Source organism: Bos grunniens, chromosome X (genome assembly GCF_055505025.1).
Source record: "Bos grunniens cultivar Pamir isolate PY7600 chromosome X, Bosgru_T2T1.0, whole genome shotgun sequence".
Classification (NCBI taxonomy): domain Eukaryota; kingdom Metazoa; phylum Chordata; class Mammalia; order Artiodactyla; family Bovidae; genus Bos; species Bos grunniens.
The window spans coordinates 55,994,524-56,006,348 of NC_141194.1; the positions used below are offsets into that span (position 1 = coordinate 55,994,524).

The window sequence follows — 11,825 nt, forward strand, 5'->3', positions numbered from 1 at the left end:
TGGATAAACCAAATGTGGTATAGCTGTACAATTTTTCCAAGAAAAGGAATGATTACAGATACCATACCACCACATGGGTGAATCTTGAAGACATGCTAAGTGAAATAAACCAGATACAAAAAGCCACATAGTGTATGATTCTATTTGCATGAAATATCCAGAATAGGCAAATCCATAGAGACATAAAGTAGATTAGTAATAACCATGGGCTGGGGGTAGGAGGGAATAGGAAATGGGTAAGCACTTTTTTGGGGGGTGATGAAGATGGTCTGGAACTAGATAGTGGAAATGGTTGCAGAGCATTGTGAATGTACTAAATGACACTGAATTGTACACTTTAAAATGATTAAAATAGTAAATTTCATGTAATGTGTATTTTACCACAGTAAAAGAGATGTTGACTGTCTCTCCCTTTCTCCACAATTGTGGTGTGTGTTCAATTGATTCTGTTCCTCGCTATGACTTTCTTCTCATAAGACTTTCAGGATTAAGTGATTCCTGGACAAGAAACAAAAGAAGAATATTCCCATTCCCTAATGGATTGGGAATAAACTGGTAATAAAATCAGGTACAACTCCAAGAGGAGACACTGGAGACTAACAAAGCTGGGTCTGTAAGGAATTGCACATAAGATGGCACGCATGTTTATGCTGTATCAGAATCACTAGCATCTTACCAAGCTGAAAACATTACTGCTATCTGGAAATTTGCACAGGTTTTATTAGAAAAGTGATTTTTCCCTTTGTTTCTATGTTCTCTTTGTTTCTTCACTAGCAGGTTAGTTCAGTAATAAATATGTGAGAACATTGTTTGAAATAAAAAGGTATTAATATGAGATACAGGACTTCTCTGGTAGTCCAGTGGTTAAGATTTTGCCTGCCAATGCAGGGGACACGGGTTCAATCTCCGGTTGGGGAAGATTCCACACACCATGGGGCAGCTAAGCTTGTGCACCACAACTACTGAGTTTGTGCTCTAGAGTCCACGAGTCGCAACTACTGAGCCCACCTGCCCTTCAGCCAGTGCTCTGAAACAAGAGAAGCCACCACAATGAGAGGCCCGTGCACCGCAACTGGAGAGTACCCTGACACTCACCACAACTAGAGAAAGCCTGCACACAGCAATGAAGACCCAGTACAGCCATAAAGAAATAAAATTAATTAATTAAAAATAGTTCACTTAAAAAAAATGAGGTACAGAGTGTGTGAATAGTAGCCATGAGGCAGAGTGAATGAAAGTGAATAAACAGTGTTACTGAATGGGGTAAATCTGGGGCACAGTGAGAAGGAGTAGATTTAAATGATTGGTAGAGTCAGGAGGAATGGGAGCCATGAGGGGTGGAGTGAGCTGGAATGGAGGTGACTGGAAGTATTGGACTTTATACCTGAGGGAGGCCTGTCCTTCTGGAAGGCAGTGAAGAAATCCCCCAACTCTTTTGTGTTCCTGAAAAGGGAACTACAAAGTTCCCTGTTTTAATCAGCTCAGGTTGTCATAACAAAATACCATAGACTGGGGGTCTTAAACAACAGAAATTTATTTCTCACAGCTCTGGAGGCTGGGAATTCCAAGATAAAGGGATGGCTGATTTGGTTCCTGGGGAGAGCTCTTTTTCTGGCTTCTCACTGTGCCCTGACACAGCCTCTTCCTTTCTGCAGTTTTCTTATAAGGGCACTAATCCCATCTGACCTGCGTCCCATCTTCATGATATAACTGAACGCTAATTACTCCCTAAGACCCTATTTCCAAATAATAGCACCTTGGGGGTTAAAGATTTAACATATGAATTTTAGGAGGGACACAATTCAGTCCATAGCAGTCCCCCATACTTCTGCATATTCCAAGATAAATCCTGTCCTCGTCCTTCCTCATGACTCAAATATGACTCTTTTTACCTGCTTCTTTAGATAGCATTACTGACTCGATGGACTCAAGTTTGAGCAAATTCTGGGAGATAGTGAGGATGGAAGCCTGGTGTGCTGCAGTTCATGGAGTCGCAAAAAGTTGGACATGAATGAGTGACTGAACAACTGAACAACAACATAAAACCCTAGATTGCTTTCCTTGCCTTTGAGAAGTTTCTCTTTAAAGAAAGTCTTCCCTATTGCAAAAGCCTGGAAAAAACAATCTCCTTTAGTGTCCCATGCATTTTGCCTTTCATATGACTAAGTAGTAGAGTATGATTAATATGGTAGAGCATTAAAGGTTCAGAACCTGAGCACTGGTTTGCCCCCTGTATGTTCCTCCTCTAGGCCTCAGGGAGACCCAGAGCCCCAACCCATAGGACTTTGATCCTGGTATCTTGGTTACACCTCATATTTCTGTGGTCGGTTCCCAGGAGGAGGATGCAAAATGGGCCTGGAGGGTCACTATCAGATCTGGATTCTCACCTAGTCTCCTTTTAGGATCCCATTTTGCCCCAGTTCCCCTGGGGCTTCTGTCTCCAACTCTCTGTACTTATGCTTACTGGTACCAGTTTCTTCATACATCTCTGTCTTTGAGTACAGAATTGTACCACCCTCAGCGTTCCCCCCATCTATGCCAGTGGTATCTCCCACAGAGGAGCGTACCAACTCGGGCCTTCACCACTGCTAGCCCAATAGCGTCTATCATAAGGACTGCTTTACTCCATCCCCATAATTTTATCTTCTTGAGAGGACTACTACCCACTACTTTCTCCCTATGTCTCCAGTGATGCATACTGACTGATCTCTAGAGGAGTGTATCATTCCCAGCTTTGCCTTTCTTCTTTCCTGTAATAGTTTCCAGGGAGAGCTGCACTATTCCTGGCCTCCCTCCTGCATCTCCCCAGTGGTATCTCCCCACAGGGGTCTGTGGTCCTCAGCTCTATGTTTGTACCTATGAGTTCCCAGGAACCCCCCCAAAATGTGAGTATAACTTGCCCATCGCTAGCCTTTATACAAAAGGTTCTGCTCTTATCGCAAATTTTCAAATTCTTCCCGAAATTCCATCTTTTCCAAACTTTCTCTGCTATAGAGTGGTAACCTTTGTAAAGATGTCTGCTCCCTTGATGATCTGGTTTATTGGCACAGCCATTTTTCTTGCCAGCCACACACAGTCAATGCTGTTACAGAACACTGCTATCAGTGATGCTACGGGCTACTAACACTGATGGTCTTAGGAAGAGCAATTGCCCGGTGATCAGGAATGCACCGATGGTGGGGGTCAAGGACCAAGAAAGTAGTTGTCGGAAGAAGTTGTGACTGATTTTGGAAATTCCAGGCAGATCTCGCCAGAATAAGAATTCTGTTCTTAACATCAGAGAAGGGGATGAAAGAGGGTAGAGGGTTCACTCAGAATGAAAGTGAGACAGGGCTAGTGGTCTGTGGGCAGTTACACGTGTGAGTATGGGCTTTGTAAAGACGTGAATTTACTGGGTGATTACTTGGAGAGGTGCTCTGATATGCCCAATAAAAGTCTCCGGGGGTACATGGTGAGAGGTCTGTAAGCTGAGTGATAGCATCTGTGGAATGCGTGACAGGGGATGTGGGATGAGTGATAGGGTGTGTAGGGTAATTGATGGGTGTGTTTTTTTGGGGGTGTGTGTGATGACACATTTGTGGGGTTTGTGATGGGAGGTCTCTAAAGTCAGTGATGGGGGAATCTGTAGAGTGAATGATGAGGGTATTTGGAGTGATGGGAGGGTCTGTAGGGTGTGAAATGGGGGGCGGGTCTCTGGAGTCAGTAATGGGTGAGAATGAGTGTTGGGAGGTCCGGTGAGGTCCCTGATAGGGTGGTGATGTTGAATGATGGAGGTCTGCGGGGAAAACATGTTCTTTCCCATTTTTTGGCTATAGTTATGGCCATTTTAACTGGCATTTATGGACTTCTAGCCTGATGATTTGGTGAACTTTCAATCTAACTTTTCCATGCCATGTCCAACTCTTCTGTTTTCTTCACTCAACTGTTCTGCCTTTTTAGACCACTGCCCTCACTCCACAAGTCAGACATGACTAAGTTCCAGGCAAGTTGTTATTTGCTCCCCTCCCTGCGACCTGTTAGGACACTTAGAGGCAAGGAACTAATAGTGATTAAGAACACAGACTCTGGACCCAAAGTGTCCTTAATAACTTTCTAAGTTTAGGCAAGTCTCCAACTTCTCTGCGCCTTAGTTTCCCCATCTGTGAAATGGGGATGATGATGAAGAGAGTGGTAATAATAATACCTACACCATTATGGTTGTTGTGAAGATAATTGAGTGTTTAGAACAATACCCGGCACACATATAATAAACCTTATGTTTTTAGTATATTATTATTTGTTGAGGAGCCTGGTGGGCTGCAGTCCATGGGGTCGCTGAGGGTCGGACATGACTGGGCGACTTCGCTTTCACTTTTCACTTTCTTGCATTGGAGAAGGAAATGGCAACCCACTCCAGTGTTCTTGCCTGGAGAATCCCAGGGGTGGGGGAGCCTGGTGGGCTGCCTTCTATGGGGTCACACAGAGCCGGACACGACTGAAGCGACTTAGCAGCAGCAGCAGCAGCAGGACTAGAAAAGTGGGGCAAAACCAAAGCAAAATTGAAACGTATATATGTAGATCATAGGATCTTTCATAATTATGTTGAGCTAGTTATTTTCTGAGCTTCTTGGAAGCCATGACATAAAGGGATGGAAAAACACTTGCTTTATTTATCTCAACCATATAGGGAAAGTGAGCCACTTCTCAGAAGCAAAGATTTCCTGGCATTGAGGTTTGAAGACATTTTTCTGATAGTTCAGCCTCATCTGCAATCTTGTGATAAATGCGGGGATAACATTGCTCTATGTGTGACTTAAAATGTCTTCATGTCAGTCAAAGGTGTCCTGCTGAGGCAAAACTAAAGAGATGCAACTCTTCAGGAAACCAAAGGCCTGCCAGCACAAGGGGCTCTCTTATGTTCTGGCTCAATTCAGGGAGAACACCTTGATGGTCAGAAGAATCAGTAAACCCCATGATATAAAATTAGAGATCTAGAGATAACCACTCAAGGAATAACAATGATATACTATAAATGTAAATAAATAGAAGGGATACATGATCAGAACAATGTGAAGGAAACACTAGGGCATCAAATCCAGTTTTCAAAAGCAACAATTGATAATGCCCATATTTCTTATTTAGTTGCGCTCAGTATTAGTTGCAGCACTTGTGGTCTTTGATCTTCCCTTGTGGCATGTGGGATCTTTTCAGTTGCTGCATGTGGCATCGAATTTCCTCATCAGGGATTGAACGCAGGCCCCCTGCATTGGGAGTGCAGAATCATAGCCACTGGACCACCAGCGAAGTCCCAGTGCTAGTGTATCTGCCCCGACCTATTCTGTGGTCAAGATTTTGGCTTTTTCTGTGTGTGTGGACCTTCCCCCTTTCTGAATTTGATCATGCAATCTTCCCAGAAATACTGTGAGCTACCTGCTAGGGTTTTAGAAGATCTGATTTTTACTTAAATTCACCAGAGTTTATCTATGCTTCATTTGATAAATAAGTATCTCATTCAGAAATTGGTATCCAGTGTGATGGTACCTTTTATTGGACCCTCAAGGAAATGTGAAATTTGGTCATCTAGGCTGGTTGAGGGTGAAGGCAGGGGAAATCCAGGTGGCATTAAGGAAGGGGGCTCTGGCATTTCTCAGCATGCAGTGCAGATAGCCGCCTTAATGATCATCTGTGCTTATCTTGAATGAAGTCAGCACTGAAAACAAGGCTTTGGGTAGTTGAATATCCACTGCAATCAAAGAATACAAAGAATGTGAGAGACTGTTTCCTCATGGGGGTGGCTGCTTCCAATGGGGCTGGCCAGCATAAAGGGAAAGAATGGCAAGTTCAAATGCCTAAATTCTCTGCTCAAAATGGACTGTAAAAATAATTATTACCTTGTGCAGCTGTTGAATTCCTGGCCTAAATTCCCAGTTTGTCATTTGAAACTTTGGTTATAGATCATGAAAGAAGGAGTTGGGGGCTGAGAGTTAGAATGGTACTATGTGAGAGAATGTGAATGCTTCAAAATCCCAATTCCTACTGAGCTTCCTGTGTAAGCTGAAACCAATTCAATTTTCCCCTGAAGATTCTGTATTTGCCTTAATTAAACACCCTATAGTTACTTCAACTGGGAGTGATACTTTTTAAGGGAAGCCAATTTTCATACCTCCCTACTCCACTCTTCTACCTCCAGACTTAGAACTGCTTTGTGTACCACTTTATGTACCTTAAACAGACATTAATTCATTTAATTCTCTCAACAACCCCAGGAGATAGTTACTACCACTATCATCCTCATTTTGCAGATGAGGAAACAGAGGCACAAAGAAATTAAGTGCCTTACACAAGGCAACCCAGCTAGTAAGTGGTAGAGATGGTATCTGAACCCAGGAGAACCTATATTCTTAATCACTACATTATCTTCCAGCCCCACCCCAAGTGATCTCATGTCCCCTGATTAGAGCTTTGACTATATGGAGGGAGTGATTGAATAGGGGCACCTTAAGGCACTGGAAAAATGAAGAAAGCCAGACATCAGAGGTTGTTTGCATTGTTTACAGATATCATCCTTTATTATAGCCACAGAAGAAAGAACAGAGAGGAAAATAAAATCTCCATTCCTGGGAAGCTGAGTCATGAAATAATTTTTTTGTTAGGTTTTGCATTCATATGACATCCCCTGAGCCATTCAGATAAATCATAGCCATAACAGTGTTGGTTCCAAGAATCCCTGGGAAATGAAGGGAGAGAGGGAGGATGAAGTGGACAGGCTGATGGGGTGACAGTGGCACTATCCCAGCTACCCAGGGTCCAAGCCATCCCCATGAACGTACCAAGCACTCATGCCACTCTCTGAGGACACTACCTTCTTGGCACACATAATGTCATCCAGAATATGGCGGTTGAGCAGTTCTAAAGAGAAGAGGTGACAGAGTATTCTGGGGTACTAGGAACAGGGTGACAGTATATGAAGGGACCAGGGGTTCTAGGTTTCTTGGAACCTGAATATCTTCAACCACTATACTGCCTGATTCTAGATGACCTTGATTTACTTATCAGCCTGTTATGAATTACATCAACTACCATGTTGACTGGTTCTATAGAACCTTAACCCATTGACTGATCCTAGGTGATTTTGACTATCATGTTGGCTGGTTATATATAACCTCACCCACCATATTGACTGGTCCTGGACAACCTCAGACTCCATGTTGGCCAATTCTGTATGACTTCAACTGTCTGTCATTTTGTTTGGTTATGAATGATCTCAACTGCAGTGGATGTTGGCTTGTTGGGAAACCATTCAACTGCAAGGTTGGCCAGTCCTGGGGACTTCAAACACTATGTTGTCAGGTCCTGGATAACCTCAACACCCATTCTTATTGGCTACAAGTGACCTTAGTCTCCATGTTGACTAGTCCTGTTCAACTGCAGCTACCATGGTGCCTGGTCCTAAATGATCTTAACTGCTATGGTGGATGGACGAGGATGACCTTAACTGTCATTTGGACTAGTTAATAATCTCAACCACCATGTTGACTAGTCCTGGATGACCTCAACCTTCAAGTGGACAAGTCCTGGGTTACCTCTTCTGTCACTGTGGCAGGACTTGGACAGCTTCAACCTCCATTTGGGCTGGTCCCAGATAGCCTTAGTCTCCATTTCAGCCACCCCTGAACAACTTCTACTGCTATTCAGTTTTGTCCTTAACAATACAACACTCTTGTCTGGAAAATTCTCTCCTTTCTGCACAGAGGTACCTTGTTTCTGTTCCTACAGACAGATAGCAGCTTCTTCCCTCTAGGCCTGGACAATCCTAATCCCAAATCAGGACAGTTTCCCCCTCCTGATTCCTAGTCCTAGAAAATGGCAGCCTCCATTCTAGGTGAGGGTTGGGAGCTCTGAGTCCTCCTGACCTAGACAGCACCTCAGGGCAGTCTGGGTAAGGATACAGGCTGGTTGGGATCTGAAACAGCCCAGGCAACTCTGCTCCTTTCCCTATAAATCTTCTGCTTGTTACTCAAGATTACGGCTTAGGCAGTCTTGCCCTCTGCACGCTGGGGAGGCGCCAGGCAGGGCTTCAGTGTGTCCTCAGTGCTGCCTCACCATGACAATCCATGTGGCAGAGGTTCTCGCTGGGTGTAACACCATTGTAACACCACCAGGCGGAATTCAGCTGAAAAATGCCATATTCACTGCTGCCATCGGGATTGTGGTTCACGAAGGAAGTGTCAAAGCCACTCTCATAGTGTGCCATGCACAGCCCTGGAGCAGGGAGGGAAAAGGTAGCAGAGAGGCATGAGTCCTGGGAAGAGGGAAGAGGGTAGGAGGGAGTGGGGCAGGCATGGTTTTCCTCTCAGTTGTGGGGGTGATGATCTTGGTTTGGTGGTGGTGTTGATGTTGGTGACTCTGGAAAGGTGTTGGTAATGGCAGTGGTGATGGCATTCATGGTGATTTAAGCAGTGGTGACATTGATGGTAATGATGGTGGTGTTAGTAGAGATGAGGGTAAATGGTTGGGAAGGCAATGATGATGAAACTAGAGTTAGTTAAACTACTCATAACAGTCAGAGGGTGACCAAGAGGATCATTCCCTAGCCTGGGGAGATAACAGATAGCAAGGGGGTGGGGTCTGGGTCTGAGTGTGGTGGGCAGCTCACTGCATGGGTGGGATTTGGGGCAACTGGGTTCTCACAGTCTCCAATGGTATAGCCCTTGAAGCCGTTGAGGCCTGCTGCTTCCAGCTTCTTTGCCAGGTCACAGCGTTCGTAGATCTTGGCCTCCACGTTGGCAGCCATCAGGATCACCACAATAGTGCCTGAGACCTGCATTATGACAGCCGCAAGTCGTCCTAACTTACTCCCCTGCTTCAGACTCACCCTGCAGTGTGCAGAACTAGGGGTTACTGGAACTCTGGGCTTTATGAGCAAAGAGCTAGGTGATAGATTTTAGAACACAGAGGCCAGAGAGAGGTTTGGGCATCTCACCATCTTCCCCTGTGCCAGCTCTCTTAAAGACACACACAAAGAAAAAAGAAATATACTGATATATGCACAGAGGTGGAAGGAGACAGGGACAGGGAGAAACCCAGAGATGTCAGAAAGGGATGCAGGGAGAGAGGGGCTTGGGACACCCAAGGGACTGACAGGACCCAAGTGCTAAACCTCACACTCAGCACATATTCCCTGATGTTCCTTAACACTGTCCCACTCTATTCCCATTAATCATGCTCTACCACTGGGTCACCTCCATTTGCACTGACTCTGCTGAGTAGTCAGCTCTAGTCACTACACCATGTCTACCACCACCTCAGATTCCTCATGCTCTATAAAATATGATTACTGTGCCCTCACCCTCTGCTCCACATTACCTCCCTTTACTCACTCTCAGCACCTCCTTCATCTCCCATCACTTAATGTGCTCTGTTCCACCCTCATTTACTGGAATCTGCCCCACATTATATATTACATATACATGTTCACTCTACTGCTTTTTCACCCCCATTCTCACTCTACCGTTTATTCCCTTGTCCACTTACACTGTCTTGTATCCACTTATATTCATTCACGCTGGGCCCTGTGTTACTATAATTCCGTAACCCTCTACTTGCTATAACCCAAGCTCTCTCACATCCTTTCCTTCTTCACCTCCTTTCACTCCCACTCAGACTCTCATTTCCTACTTTAACCTTCACTGCCTGACACTGCATCAAATGACTCCCATCCACTCTCATGCGGCCCATCCTTCAGCTTTATTCATTGACTCTGGGTCTCATTCTCGCCTCATTCACTCTCTTTCTGCCCCTTCTTCACTTCTATTCTCTCAAGGGCTGCCTCCATATTACCTGCATTTCCTGGAACTGTATTACTTTCAAACACTAGCCCAAGTTATCCACACATACTTACTCTACGCTTGATCCCCTCTGTTCTTTCTCATTTTTCACTGCCTCTATCTTCACTGCCTCCATTTACTCACATGCTGCCTCTCATTGTCTCATTCATTTAAAGTCATTCCCAATGTAACCCCTGTTTCCACTCATCACTCTCGTTCTGCTCCTGATTCATGTTGAGTTGCTCCCACTTCATCCCACAGTACCCTCACTGAGTCACACTCTGTCTCAGATTTACCACTTTTTACTCACATTGGGCCTCATTTCCCCCACTTTACTCATCTTGGGCCAAGTGACCTTCACCCTCTCTCCTTTTGCTGTATAATAGCCAGTTCCTCACCTTCTTCTGCTCTTTAATTCCATCCTCTATCATTCTGACCATCTTTACCTCCATTCACATACATGCTTCAGCTCATTCACCTGGGCTGATTCTCAGTGGGATCCCTGCCCATTACTGGAATGCTACCCTGCATTTCCCAATCTAATCCCAGTCAGTCCAATATAATCCAATATGCCAGCAAATTTGGAAAACTCAGCAGTGGCCACAGGACTGCAAAAGGTCAGTTTTCATTCCAATCCCAAAGAAAGGCAATGCCAAAGAATGCTCAAACTACTGCACAATTGCACTCATCTCACATGCTAGTAAAGTAATGCTCAAAATTCTCCAAGCAAGACTTCAACAATATATGAATCTTGAACTTCCAGATGTTCAAGCTGGCTTTAGAAAAGGCAGAGGAACCAGAGATCAAATTGCCAACATGTGCCAGATCATCGAAAAAGCAAGAGAGTTTCAGAAAAACATCTATTTCTGCTTTATTGACTATGCCAAAGCCTTTGACTGTGTGGATCACAATAAACTGCGGAAAATTCTGAAAGAGATGGGAATACCATATCACCTGACCTGCCTCTTGAGAAATCTGTATGCAGGTCAGGAAGCAACAGTTAGAACTGGACATGGAACAACAGACTGGTTCTAAATTGGGAAAGGAGTACGTCAATGCTGTATATTGTCATCCTGCTTATTTAACTTATGTGCAGAGTACATCATGAGAAATGCTGGGCTGGATGAAACACAAGCTGGAATCAAGATTGCTGGGAGAAATATCAATAACCTCAGATATGCAGATGACACCACCTTTATGGCAGAAAGTGAAGAAGAACTAAAGAGCTTCTTGATGAAAGTGAAAGGGGAGAGTGAAAAAGTTGGCTTAAAACTCAACATTCAGAAAACGAAGATCATGGCATCTCGTCCCGTCACTTCATGGCAAATAGATGGGGAAACAGTGGCTGACTTTGTTTTTTGGGGCTCCAAAGTCACTGCAGATGGTGACTGCAGCCATGAAATTAAAAGATGCTTACTCCTTGGAAGAAAAGTTATGACCAACCTAGATAGCATATTGAAAAGCAGAGACATTACTTTGCCAACAAAGGTCCATCTAGTCAAGGCTGTGGTTTTTCCAGTAATCATGTATGGATGTGAGAGTTGAACTATAAAGGAAGCTGAGCGCCAAAGAATTGATGCTTTTGAACTGTGGTGTTGGAGAAGACTCTTGAGAGTCCCTTGGACTGCAAGGAGATCCAACCAGTCCATCCTAAAGGGATCAGTCCTGGGTGTTCATTGGAAGGACTGATGTTGAAGCTGAAACTCTAATACTTTGGCCACCTGATGCAAAGAGCTGACTCATTTGAAAAGACCCTGATGCTGGGAAAGATTGAGAGCAGGAAGAGAAGGGGATGACAGAGGATGAGATGGTTGGATGGCATCACCGATTCAATGGACATGAGTTTGGGTAAACTCCGGGAGTTGGTGATAGATAAGGAGGCCTGGTGTGCTGCGCTCCATGGGGTTGCAAAGAGTTGAACACGACTGAGCAACTGGACTGAACTGAATCCAAGTCTGCCCCTCATTCACCTCTGGCCAGTTTCCTTCCTCATAGTATCTTCACTCAAACAAACTTGAC

The 11,825-nt window shown here is 44.5% G+C and overlaps 2 protein-coding genes across 4 annotated transcripts in view; both read right to left on the minus strand.

The window, feature by feature from the left end:
- The window catches only part of LOC147340446 (putative protein SSX9), a 130,160-nt gene that overhangs the window by 61,988 nt on the left and 56,347 nt on the right, over positions 1 to 11,825 (minus strand). The gene's annotated exons all lie outside the window — the stretch shown is intronic.
- Positions 6,521 to 8,887, minus strand: SPACA5 (sperm acrosome associated 5). The gene is made up of 4 exons (XM_086386365.1): positions 8,671 to 8,887; positions 8,083 to 8,241; positions 6,810 to 6,888; positions 6,521 to 6,706 (listed from the first exon to the last, which is right to left on the minus strand). The coding sequence occupies exons 1-4, from the start codon at positions 8,804 to 8,806 to the stop codon at positions 6,610 to 6,612; spliced, it is 471 nt and encodes a 156-aa protein (XP_086242491.1). The 5' UTR covers positions 8,807 to 8,887; the 3' UTR covers positions 6,521 to 6,609.

Bases quoted from the DNA above. Each gene is read 5' to 3' on its own strand.
- SPACA5 (XM_086386365.1), bottom strand. From the start codon at position 8,806: ATGCAGGTCTCAGGCACTATTGTGGTGATCCTGATGGCTGCCAACGTG. The intron at 8,242-8,670 runs GTGAGAACCCAG...TCCCTGCTCCAG, and splicing joins GGGCTATACCATTGGAGACT to GGCTGTGCATGGCACACTAT. The intron at 6,707-6,809 runs GTACGTTCATGG...TTCATTTCCCAG, and splicing joins GAGAGTGGCATGAGTGCTTG to GGATTCTTGGAACCAACACT.